The 12622-nt window shown below is 43.9% G+C and overlaps 1 protein-coding gene across 1 annotated transcript in view; it reads right to left on the reverse strand.

The window, feature by feature from the left end:
* The window catches only part of Cacna2d3 (calcium voltage-gated channel auxiliary subunit alpha2delta 3), an 827632-nt gene that overhangs the window by 450847 nt on the left and 364163 nt on the right, over positions 1 to 12622 (reverse strand). The window contains exon 6 of the mRNA XM_052190624.1: positions 3169 to 3300. Coding sequence (XP_052046584.1) covers positions 3169 to 3300 — 132 coding nt within the window. The remainder of the gene's footprint in view (positions 1 to 3168; positions 3301 to 12622) is intronic.

The raw sequence follows: 12622 nt of genomic DNA on the forward strand, positions 1-12622 counted from the left end.
ATAAAAGTCATTAAGTATAAAGGTAAAATATAACTGATAAAATATTGCACAATGAAGGGCCATAATAAGATTTATTCCTAACTTATATGACAGACTGTTTTGTGGAAATCTCAGCATAGTTAGGATGGCACAGCCGTGTGTGTGTGTGTGTGTGTGTGTGTGTGTGTGTGTGTGTGTGTGTGTGTGTCTGTGTGTGTGTGTCTGTGTGTGTGTGTGTGTGTATAAATATATATATACACAGCCAAAGGGCTCAGCGATGTTTCTTGTGTTCACCATGTATGCTGGATGATAGGACATATGCCTCTCTCTAGACACTGTAGGTAACCACCCTTTGGCTCTACCAGTCTTCTTCCCATGACATCTTTGCTGCTGTGTACTCTCCCAAAGCTTCTAAGAAGGGACTGGAGGTGGAGTTGAAAGGAGAACACTGCCTTGCATATGGGCTCGTGACTCTCTGCATCCCCACGGGCTCTGTTTGCACTGGTGCCTTTCTAAACATCCCTACCAGATTAGTCTGCTGGCAAAACTAGCAAGGAAGAGCAATACCAGCAAAAAAGTAGACACAGAAGAGTATGACCCCTCTTATGGTCAACTTGACACAAACTAGAATCACCCAGGAAGGAATCTCAATGGAGGGACTGCACACGGATACTAAAAAAAAAAAAAAATCACTAATGCCCACATTGTTGGACCAGGCAGGTGCCCCGGGGGAGGGGAGTCATTAATAGGTAAAAGAGGCACCAAGCATGAGATGATGGTTTACTGTCTGCCAGGCCTGCTGTAACTAAGCACTCTCTGAGAGGTGGCTGTGCAATTGTGTGTTCCAGATATGCACATTCTAGAAGCTTTTAGGTAAACGGTCAGAGCGCATGCTCCCTGTGATCCCTGCTGAGACATCCTGCCAGGTGGAGAGCAACGTTCCTCCATTGCCAGAGAAACAAGGATATTGCCAAATGCTGGAAGCCACTGGTTCTCCAACACAGCACATGAGACTTGAAGTGTCAAGAGCTTAGACACAAGCTTCTCGCTGGAGCCTGCTATCACAGGGTCTTTGCCACTTGCAACACAAATTTCTGAGGGAGAAGTTTTCCACAGAGGGAATACAACCTCTCAAGGGCACACTGGGGAACTTGACCTCTGCTCCCTAATTCACCCTGATTTGCAAGCCCTCACTCAAGGCTTCTAATAAATCTAGGGCTTTGCAAACACTTGTGAGAAGCCAGCAAAGCACATCCCACCTAAGGTCAGGTACGCTGGTAGCACTTCCTGCTTTTCCTATACTATGAAAACAGAAACATCCTGATAGGAAAAACATTCCTGCAAAACCATACATTGTGGTTCCCTCCCTTTGCTGAATGGGCCAGGAGGCAAGAGAGGAGCTCTATCTAGAACCAATTCCAGAGTTAAGAGGTCACTTGCCATCATTCAGGGCAACTAAATATATTCATAAGACTGTACCCATGCACTTATTAATGCGGAAAAGATAGAGGCATTCTATGGACTCAAAATCCTGCTGAGAATATCATACAAGAACTGCAAGCATTTTGACTAAACCGATCTAACAAACGCCTCATCTATAAATAAACCTCCCAATTACATGAGTCCTTTATGGTGAATTTCTTTGTTTTCCAATGTCCTTGCGACTATCCTTGAAGGACTTCTTGTTGATAGAGACAATTGATGACGCCTGGCTTCTACTTCTCTTTTCCACTCTCATCTCAAAGCCTCCTTGGTCAGAGAGCCAGCTGTCCAGTTGACTGCTAGGCAGGCGTGCATGCCCTCCACACGCCGGCCTTACCAATGTACTTCAAAGTTGCTCACATCGAGGCAGACTGCAATTTGGTGACATTGAAACTTTAATGGCCCACTGTTTATTATAACATTGCCTGTAACAGAATGCTTATTGCTTAAATGGCTGTGAGCTCCATGAGGAAACATGTGAGCCCTGCTGAACAGGGCCCTTAGGAACCGTTGAATAATCTGGTGAGGCAGATGCCCCCACAGGCGAGTCTCAGGCCACAGATGCCATGTACAGGGAAAACAGTTCCTCGAGGCGGAGGATGATAGTTCTCCGCAGCAACATCGAAAGACATCAGGTGCCTAGTCTTACTTAATGAAAACATAAAGCCTCCGCCTAATTGCTCCAAGACTGTGCAGTGTTCCCCCCCCCTTTCTTCTGGGTTGAGCTTGTTAATTCCTACATCTGTGATACTGGAACAATTGCAGCCTCAAGTCCTGTTCTCACAACTTGTAAGCAAAATTAAGACTTCCCTTTTTAATTAAAATTTAAACCAAGCTAGAATTAAAACCCTACTGCAAAGTAGAGGCCTAGGAAGGCCCCAGAAGGAACACCTGTTCTGTGCGTGTGACAGACGAATGCTGGGATCGTGCTGACCTGGGGGAGGTTTTGGGGCCTCTCTAGAGGGATGTCACCATCTGCTGAGCCTTGGCTGTTTCAGCCTCTGCCTCATGGTAAGTCACCTCTCTAGGCAGGGGACCCAAGTGCACATTCTGTACTACTTCCAACCTTCAGTCAGAATTTAATATTGCCCCATGACTTCATCTATTAACTCTGACAACAATGATCATAAAAGCAGCAAGAGTGGAAGCCATAATAAGAACACCGCACTCTTGTCTGGAAGATGAAATACGATACATCTTGCAGCCGGGTTCTTTGCTTTCATTGGTTGTTCTATGAATTAACTTCCTGGGAAAGACGCTGAAGCAAGACACAGTTTCTGTTATCAGCACAGTGTGTGTGTGTGTGTGTGTGTGTGTGTGTCTGTATGTCTGTGTGTCCCTGTGTGTATGTGTGTGTGTCTGTGTGTCCCTGTGTGTATGTGTGTGTGTGTCTGTCTGTGTGTGTGTCTGTCTGTCTGTCTGTGTATCCCTGTGTATATATGTGTGTGTGTGTCTGTGTGTCCCTGTGTGTGTCTGTGTGTCCCTGTGTGTATGTGTGTGTGTCTGTCTGTCTGTCTGTGTGTCCCTGTGTGTGTACATACATACATACATACTGGCACCTCTTTTTTGCTCCTATTCTGTACACTGACAAAAGAAGCCAATCTTTCATTTTCTTCTAAAGGAAAGGAGAAAACTATTAAGCATAAATCTGAAGGGGAACACAACACCACTCATGGAGGCCAGGGTTGCCAATTTAGGCACACTCACCTGGGTACTGTCTGAAAAAGCCTTTTGCACTTCCAAAGTACTGCCATATGAGAGAAGGGTCCCGATCAAAGTTATCCACAAAAACTTTGTTGAGAGATTCAGACCAATACACTCCATTGACAATGGCAGGATCTGAAAATAAAGAGAACAGAGCGGCATTAGGGAGCAGAGGGAGCCAGGTCACAGGTACCAGACCTCAGGCTCACTCATGCAGGTGCCCCCCCCCTTCGATGTAGACCCAGAGATGCCAAGCACTTGGGATGATGCTCCTGTCCTGCTCTATGAGGCACCCAGGGGCCTCCACTATGGTGCCTTTATAGAAATTGCACATCCTTGTATTAGTCAGGCTTGATTTGACAGAGAGAGGATGGTCCTTGAAAGCTGGTGCTGTTAGCATCCGCTTCCTGATCTCCAGTGCTTTCTCTTCCTGTAGTCATCGCAACTGACACAGCTCTACTCCAACTGGGACTGTATCACAGACTCTCCCTTTCTGCTAAGTGGAGTGTGAGGCCTGTAAAGGAAGAAGCCACCTCTTGCCACTCATCCTCTGGCCTCACGTGTCTAGATGAGAAGCTGGGATGACAAATGGCAGGGTGGATGGGTCAGTAGGTAGATGGGTAGACAACGATGGATAAAACAAAGGTTGTTCTTCAGAAAACACATCATTAGGGCACTGTTATGTTCCCAGGACTTAGGAGCTAGGAGCAAGAAAGTCTGAGGTTCAAAACTATCTTGGGATACCCAACCAGGCTGAGCTCCACAGTAAGACGCTTTCTAAAAGACAGTTGCTTTTCTGTCCTATAGTTGTATTAACAAATCTTTTTTCCTTCCCGTTGAAAGTCTGAAGATAATTCTTTGTGTTTTCTTTACATATTTAAAAAGCAAAAGCAAAGGAAAGAAGGAGGAAGAAAGTTTCACCTCCTGGCCAAAGATGGTAGGTTGTCCAATGTGTGCTTTTTTTTCTTTACCCCTGAAGACAATGCTTCAAAATGAGGCAACATGTAGCCACAATCAGTTCTGGAAGGAATTGTTCAGTTTGTCACTCCTAACGTGAACTGTACTGACAAGGAAACACATTGTTGGCCTAGGGAATGTGTGCCATTTCCTTTTAATCCCCAACTAGATACACTAGAATATCCTGAGAAGAGTGAGGTACTGTCTGGTTCAAATTGGCCTGTGGGCATATATGTGGGAGATTGTCGTGATTAAATTAATTGATACTTATTCAGACCTTTGGCCCTGGTATAAATAAGTAAAAGTTCCACTATGGCCAGCAGACAGAGCAGAAAACAATGGAAGAGATGCTCCTGTTGCCCTCCCATGGGGAAGCACAGAGCTTACCTGCTTCTGTCTTGTACAAAAGCTCTCTAGTCTAGACTTCTATAACACTGAACAACTGTACAGGGAACTGTGGCAAGACGTAAGGCCTTTTTCAAAACTGCATCAACTAGTAGGAGGCAATCCTCTACCTGTACTTTCCTTGTGTACAAAATAGTGACAAGGGCCATACCAGAGGCCCATTTGGAAAATTTAACACATCCAGTTAATGGTAGAAAGCACCCACAGAGCTGTCCCATGCACCTAAAGTTCACAGCAGAATCTCCTGTGTAGTTCTGACTCAGCAATCCCGCCATGGCATGCTCATTCCTAAGATCCCTGGTACCTCAGAGGTGGGTGGGATGAGGACAGATTTTATCATCCTAGCCTCAAGTTGCTTAGTATACCAATGGGGAAAAAAATCATCCTAAAAACACTCCTAACGTGAACTGTAATGACAAGGAAACACATTGTTGGCCCAGGGAATGTGTGCCATTTCCTTTTAATCCCCAACTAGATACACTAGAATATCCTGAAAAGAGTGAGGTACTGTCTGGTTCAAATTGGCCTGTGGGCATATATGTGGGGGATTGTCGTGATTAAATTAATTGATATGGGAGGACCCAGCCCATGGTAGGCAGAGCTGTTTCTTGGGCTTGAGTCCTATGCTGTTTAAAAGTATAGAAAGTGAGTTAAGAAGTAGTTTTGCATGAATTCATTTTCTCTCTGGGCTCCAAGTTCCCAACCGTTAGCAATCAGGCACCTCCCGGGCCAGCCTAAAAGGGACTCCTCAGTAATGTTGGCAATCAGGCATCTTCCTGGCCATGCCCCTCCCAGGAACTCAGTGCTACAAGAAACATCCTCACTAGATGCCCAGAGGCAACACATTTCCATTTTCACCCCTGCAGCATGTCCTACGGTGCATATGTCACTGCCTTGATGAAACATCACCCCTTCTTCCCTTCCTCCCCAACCCCCAGACCCCCAGAGGCAGACTTTTGCAAGGTGTGATTTTGACAGGACCTTCCATTTAGTCCACTCACCCTACCACCTTGACTGCCTGCTAAGATGCACTGTTACATGGAATTGTGAGCTAGAATAAATCCTCTCTCCTCTAAATTGTTGTTAACATGGCATTTATTTTTATCATAGCAACAAGAGGTGAAACTAGAACAGTACTCCCCCTCTCCTCTGTTCCTACCCACCCTGTGCCAGCTACCTCTCCTTCCTCAGCTGGCCACCCTTAATATGCTTCCCAGACAGAGTTTACAGTTGACAATTGGCAAGCTGGCACACCTGGGTCTTGCCTGACTGTCCCACATCCACCTTGAGATACTCTTTCAGATTTCACAGGTCACTGGGACTCTGGCTTTTATCTCAAAAGTGCATATTATAACTCCTGTAACTATAATCTACCACATAATAGCCTGGCAGGGTAAACATGACTGATTCAGTCTTATACCATAGAATATTTTTGAGAAAGCCTTTATCTGTGGAATCCTGTAGTTCAGAGCCATTTACTATTCCTGCCCAAGCTTGAAGTAATTACTGTGACTCACTCCTGGCTGCAAAGGCTACTTACAGGAGCCCACAAACATGCAAATAATGACTCAGTAAAACCCCTGGCTTTCACTTCCATTGATGGATTAATTATATCAGACTCATATCAAACCTTACCACAGTCAGACACAAAATTCTATTTCATTAGATCATTGTCTCGACATGTTGCAGAACCCAGTGGTTTTCAGCTGCTTTATGTTTGCTTTGAGACTGGTTGAGCTGTTTAATCATGACTCCTTTGTGGATAGAAGAGGGATGCTCATCCTTCCAGGTTTTCCTAGAACTCCAAGATTTCCACCCACAGAACAGTGAGCACTGTCAGAAAGATATAAAGGTAACCACCTTGTTGAAAGACCACCCCATCTAACTTACTTGGTTGGATACTAAATCTTGCTCTGAAGTTGTCATTTTTTTTTTAAGAAAAAGACTTGGATTCCCAAGGGCACAGAAAAGAGGACCTAGGAAATATGACCTGCTTGAAATAGGGACTGGATTGCACACATCCATGTGATTTAGTATTTGAGATAACACTTTCGTTGGCACGCAAAATCACCACAGTGAATGGATTGATTCCAGAGGCTCTTCTAGCAAGCAATTTTAATAGCTAGGAAAGCCTGGAATTGCTGCCCATCATTACAGTCAACAAAGAGATAGGCATGGATCAGAAATTTGCACAAGGAACTGAAATTCCAAGCCAACAGATACATGCACACGTTAAGGATGGGTTCCCAGCATCAATGACCTACAGCAGAAGTGAAGAAAGTCAAGAGTAAGTTGAAACTGTCCAGCTACCCTCCTCAGGTCCCCAGACCTTCCCAGCCAGTGAGGAAGAGGTAGATATCACTCTGAGGCTGCACCAGTATTCTAGTCTTATAGTCCATCTGAGGGAGCTTCGGAGAATGACTGACCATCTTGCAGTCATTTGTGAGATTCTAAGCTTCTTACCATGCAGCAAGATAAGTTTTTCCTTGTTTGCCTGTGGTTTCTAAATTTTGTCAAAAGTCCCCCTTGCCTAACTTAGGATAGGTTATGCCTTTTCCTCGAATCTTCATAGGAGTCTTCTTACTCACAATATCCACTGCCCACTCAAATGAGTTGCTCTAGACCTGGTGGCCCTACCAACAGAAATTTGTTTGTTTGATTCTGGAAACCAGGGCTGATTTCCTCAGGAGCCCATGAGAAAGTCTGTCCGGTGCCATGTCACTCTCCTAAACTCCATGTGCTTTGTAATAATCCTGGATTCCTTGGCTTGTAGACTCAGCATGGTAAATGCTGTCTCCATATTTACACGGGCCAACCTTCTGAGACTATGTGCCAAATAACTCCCTCATTTCCTCGTAAGGACACAGGCAGACACCAAATCCAGACCTTATGCCCTAATAAAGTCACTTCTGCAGGTATGGGAGACTAGGATTCAGAAGATTTACAGGCCATTATTCCACATGGTATGCACACTGAATTATTCTCCACAATATACTCCTATTTCATTTTGTATATTTTTATACGTGCGTGTGTTTTTCTTCCATGTATTAATGTGCACTAAATATGTGCCTGATGCCAAAGGAAGTCAGAAAGTGGTATTGGATCCCCTAGAACTGCAATTACAGACGGTTTGTGCTACTATGTGTGTTATGTGAGTTGAATCTGGGTCCACTGGAAGGGCAGCGAATACTCTTAGCCACTGAGCCATCTCTCTATCCCCTGTACATATTACTTGGATCTGGGTTTAGTAAGAACAGCACTTTCTGTGGTGGAGGCCCTTTACTTAAGCAGCAATAATTCTAATTTTCACGTATACAAGCTTTGTTGATGAATTCTGCCTGTATTGTATGGAAGTGTTTTTTTTTAATGTACTTTTGGAAATGTGCCTGCATAAGTGTGTGGTGTGCATGTTTGCATGCTTGTGGGTATGCATTTACCTACTAGCATGTGCATGTGTACACATGATTGTGGGAGCAAGAGATTGAAGTTGGGTGTTTCTCTTGATTACGCTCTACCTTATTCATGGAGGCAGAAGATTTTAATTGAACCCAGAGCTCACCAACCTGACTAGCTACACTGGCCAACTTGTTCTGAGAATCCTAACTTAGTGTTAGAATTTTAAGCAGACCACCATGCCTACACATCATTTACCCAGATGCTGGGGATTTGAACACACACGCACAGGAAGGGCTTTACCAACTGAGCCATTTCCTCAGCCCCAAAGTCATTTTCCTAAACTTCAAGTGTATACACCAAACACAAGATTTTCTCTGCAATAAAATGTTTCCAGACAACAAGGTAGTTTTCCCCACTGTTCCCATCTGCCCTGGACAACTTAATTGTGCATGTCCCTCTATACAAAGTCCAGAAATATCATCCATCCAGCATTCTTCCTGACAAGAAAGAATCACCCCCCACATGTCAGGAATGTTCAGCTTTTATAAGAACAGATGCTAGGAGATGTCTGGAGAGAGGACTGCCACCTTGGTGGTAAATCTATACTTTGTATCTAAAGAGCATCTTCCACATCTCTGACTTGTTTTTGCAATATATCTGATACGCCAACAACATACAGCCTTTCAGCTCCTAGTCTATCGAATACTTAGTACAGCAAATGGCCCATGAACAACAAACACATCAGAGACAGAGGAAGAGCCTTATCCTGCCCATTAGAAAATACACAAACCCAGCCCAGGAAATGCTCCCAGCTTTCATCCTTTCTCCATATCAGTGTTGCTGGGCAACACCAATGCAAAGCAGCCCAAGAGTCTGGAGCTCAAGCTCTGGAGTGGAGTCCCAGAATTGAGCTCTCACTTGACACTGGCTAGCTAAGGGCCTGGGCCTGTGACTTCACTTCTCAGAGTGGCAGGTACCTTCATTTATGGAGGAGGGATCTGAGCAGCTCTTTCTGAAATACTGCTGAGAAAAATCATGTGATGATCTCAGGAATGGAGGCACCCCATATATCATTTGGCTGCATGACCATTCCAGGAGTGTGGTGATTCTCTAATCCCACCCACTTTAGTTCAGCTGTCCACAGACTTAATGTAGGTCTGGATTAGTCTATTCCTTAAATTCTCAAGGCAAGGAACTCTGAGACTTCTCTTTTATGCATATAAGAAACATTTCTCAACCACTTACCATAATTGGAACTTATTATGGTTTAGATATGAAGTGTTTCCCCAAAACTCATGCACTGAAGACTGAGTCCCCATATTATGGCTCTCCTTAAGATGTTTTGGAAACTTTGGGACAGGGGTTCAGTTGAAAGAAGTAGTTTATTGGGAGCATAGCCTTGATGGCTGTGGCTTGCCTGGGCTGCTCTTTGCCTCCTGACTGCTGGGAAGAAACCATCTTTGTTCCTTCTTGCCTTCCTCTGCCTTGTCATAGCCAAGAGACAACAGAACCACAAAACAGGGACCTCTAAAACATAAGACAAAGCAACCTTTCCTTCACTTGAAGGGATTTTGGCAGTGGTACCAACAATCCAGACAGTTCTATCTCATGAGGAGGCAATACTGAGAACTCCAAATAGAAATAAGTGTGGTATATAGAAAATAGAATAGAATATGTCAGAAAGGTACTTGGGGTTCAAAGGAAGGAGGGTGTTCCTGAAGTTGATACCTGAATACTGAAGAAGACCCCTAAACACCAGTCCAGAAGCTTTTTAGGAGGACAGAGTTAAAAAAGCAATGATCAGAAAAGGAAACAGGTAAAACAAGGAAGGGGATCCTTCTGGGGTCAGTGTGGGGTCAGTGTGGGGTTAGTGTGGGGTCAGTGTGGGGTCAGGGAGGGGAAGGGGGCAGAGGAAGTGTAATCTGAAGCTGAGGGAATGGGCAGGCTCTGGAAAGGATTTTAGCAGAATAGAGAAACTCCCAGCCAAGTACATATTCTCTAGAAGGTATGCCCTGCCTTCATACCAGGGCTCAGCCTGCCTTGATTAAAGGTCTGAAATCAAATTTCTTTCAGAAATCCATAGCATGGATAGCTTCTTCTACTTTCCAGAACAAGCAATCAGAATCTTCACGGCTTTCCCAGTGCTTGAATTTCCTCTACAGACCTCAGTAGTCTGTACACATTTGATTTTTCTTCCCCAATACCATTTGTTCTAGGATGAATTAACAGAACTGAATTATTCTCACTTGTCATTTTCTATCACAAAATCTGGGTCCATTCTTGGGGAATCTGAGTGGACATGAATGGATATAGAGTTACAGAGAAATTGCTTTTCTCTAAAGTCATTCTTGGGAGGGAAGAATCTCAGCTCAGATGCCACAAGTTTGGTGCAGAGCTGCTCCTCAGGAAGGTGTATCTTACCTTGGACTAGGTGGTAGACAGGGTCCTCAGGTTGGCATAAATAAAACTTTTTTAAGCCAAGCACTGCCCAGATACACAATTACACTAAAATGAAAGGGACCTGAGCCCACATAGCTGTTCTCCAGGGCAGCGTTGGACCAAGTTTAGGAGAATGGGTGAAGATCTCATGCCTCTCTTTGAGCAAATGAGTGGCATCTCCACCATTCATTCTTGCCAGATCATGGATTAAGTAATATAGAGCCCGATGCGAACTATCTGTTACTTCTATCTCACAGAGCATACTCCTGCATGTGGGCTGAATTATAGAGCAGGCTTATTTGCCAAACATTTGCCCTCTGGCTAAATTTCATGATAGGCTAAATATTAAATGCAGGTTACTTTTCACAAGGATGGAGTCAATTGCTGGCAGTCTTGGGGCCAGAGGGACAAGCAGGATCTGTGGTCCCATGTTGAACCACTCTGGATAGGGTTGGGAAGCCATGGCTTGGCAAATTCCCAAGAATGCTCAAGATTCTTCTTGTCTCTTGTCTCGGTGTGTAAATTCAGAGGATTAATTCTCCAATGGATTTTGTTTTCAATGATTAGCTTATACCTTTCTTCTGTTGCTAAATTTTATTCAAAGAAGCTGGCATTAATTACATCTGCCCCTCTTCCTAAGGTCCCAATGACAAACAGAGGCATGCATCCAGCAAAGTTCATTCTGGGAAACCAAATGAATTTATTGGGTTTCTTACAGAGCAAGCAAGGGTTTATTTGTGGGATGGATGTGCTATCCCTCTAAAGGCCACACTAAAAGTCTTTACCCATCAAGGATGATGGGTTTCCCATAGTCGCATAGACAAGTTCCCAGTCTTTTCTGGCCTATATACTCTAGGCCTCCCTGGAGACCACCTACAGTTAGGGATGAGTCACATACAAGTGGGGTGGGGTGGCCAGATATGCTCAGTCAAGGGTCTCCTGACACTCCCTGTCCTTTGAAGGGGTATAAATAGTCAATAAACCTCACTTGGATGATATTTTACAAGCAGGCAGGCATAGTTGAATTCTCCAAGTAGTGAATGTTTTTCTTGTAGGATAGTCCTATACAATACTTCCTTATTTTAAGTTGTATGGAAAACTATTATATGTTTTTGTTTTCTTATGATCTGGGGAAAAGACACTCAGAATACTTCGTGAGAAAAAATAATGATAGTGATGATGGTGATGATAATTAACATTTATCATCTATTACGCTGTACCACAAATGATGCAGAACCTTTCCATCGACATTTACAGACTTCTCTTTCTATCAATATTTTATAGAGACATGACCCTCAAAGCTGTGCAAGTCATTGTCCTAGCACACACCACATTCCATCACCAATGGCAGAGGTTAACAAAGTTAGCTTCTACAAATAACCAGAAAATGGGAAAGATGGTCATAGACAATGGCCTCCATTTCTCTGACCTATGGGATAAAGCTTCATGCAGGTATTATACAGACTAGGTGATATATTGCTTGACACAGTCTATCCTGCCTCAGCTATCAACAACAAACAACTGAATCAGGTGGTCCTATGGAGACACTGCAGTAAGGCTTTGGGAGTCTGCAATGAAATCTTTGTACTTATTGTTGGGAAAGCACATAGTCAGGGGGCAGGTGTCCAGATAAAGTAGGCAGAGCTGGGGAGCAAGTCCAAGCTCCTCTCCAGGATTCCCCAATGTGTACATCTCAGTTTCTCATGCAACTTGATATGCAAGGCCAGTTCATTGCCTCTGCATTCAGAGTTGGGGTCTATAGAGGGGTCATTTCAAGGCATAAAACCTCAGCTAAAATGCCCTAGACACACAGCTATGAACAACCCTTGCCAGTTTACCACATACAGTGAACGCCAGCTATGCATTTAGCCTAACACAAAACTGTAAACATTTTTAAAGCATCATGGTATATAATACACATGCACGTTGCATTTTTTTGTAATGCCGTTATGTAGTTCTTAAGTGGGAACTTTATAGATGGCAGGTTTGTATCCCATGTCAAAAAGTTGCACATCCTTGCCAGATAAGCACACCTTAAAATGCTTTTGAATTCTAAAGTAGTATTTGATGCACTGTGTTCAGGCAGTATCCACTAAGTTAAAACACATAATTTTGCGCATAACATGTCCCTTTTAACCAATTTACTTTGAAACTCTAGCAGAAAGAAAAGCTGTCAGCTTCCTTTCTGATTGTTTGCTCTCATTGGGAAGGAAAAGAACCTTGTGCTGGACATAGTTAGAGCCCAGGCGAGCAGGCCTCT

Source organism: Apodemus sylvaticus, chromosome 8 (genome assembly GCF_947179515.1).
Source record: "Apodemus sylvaticus chromosome 8, mApoSyl1.1, whole genome shotgun sequence".
Lineage (NCBI taxonomy): Eukaryota > Metazoa > Chordata > Mammalia > Rodentia > Muridae > Apodemus > Apodemus sylvaticus.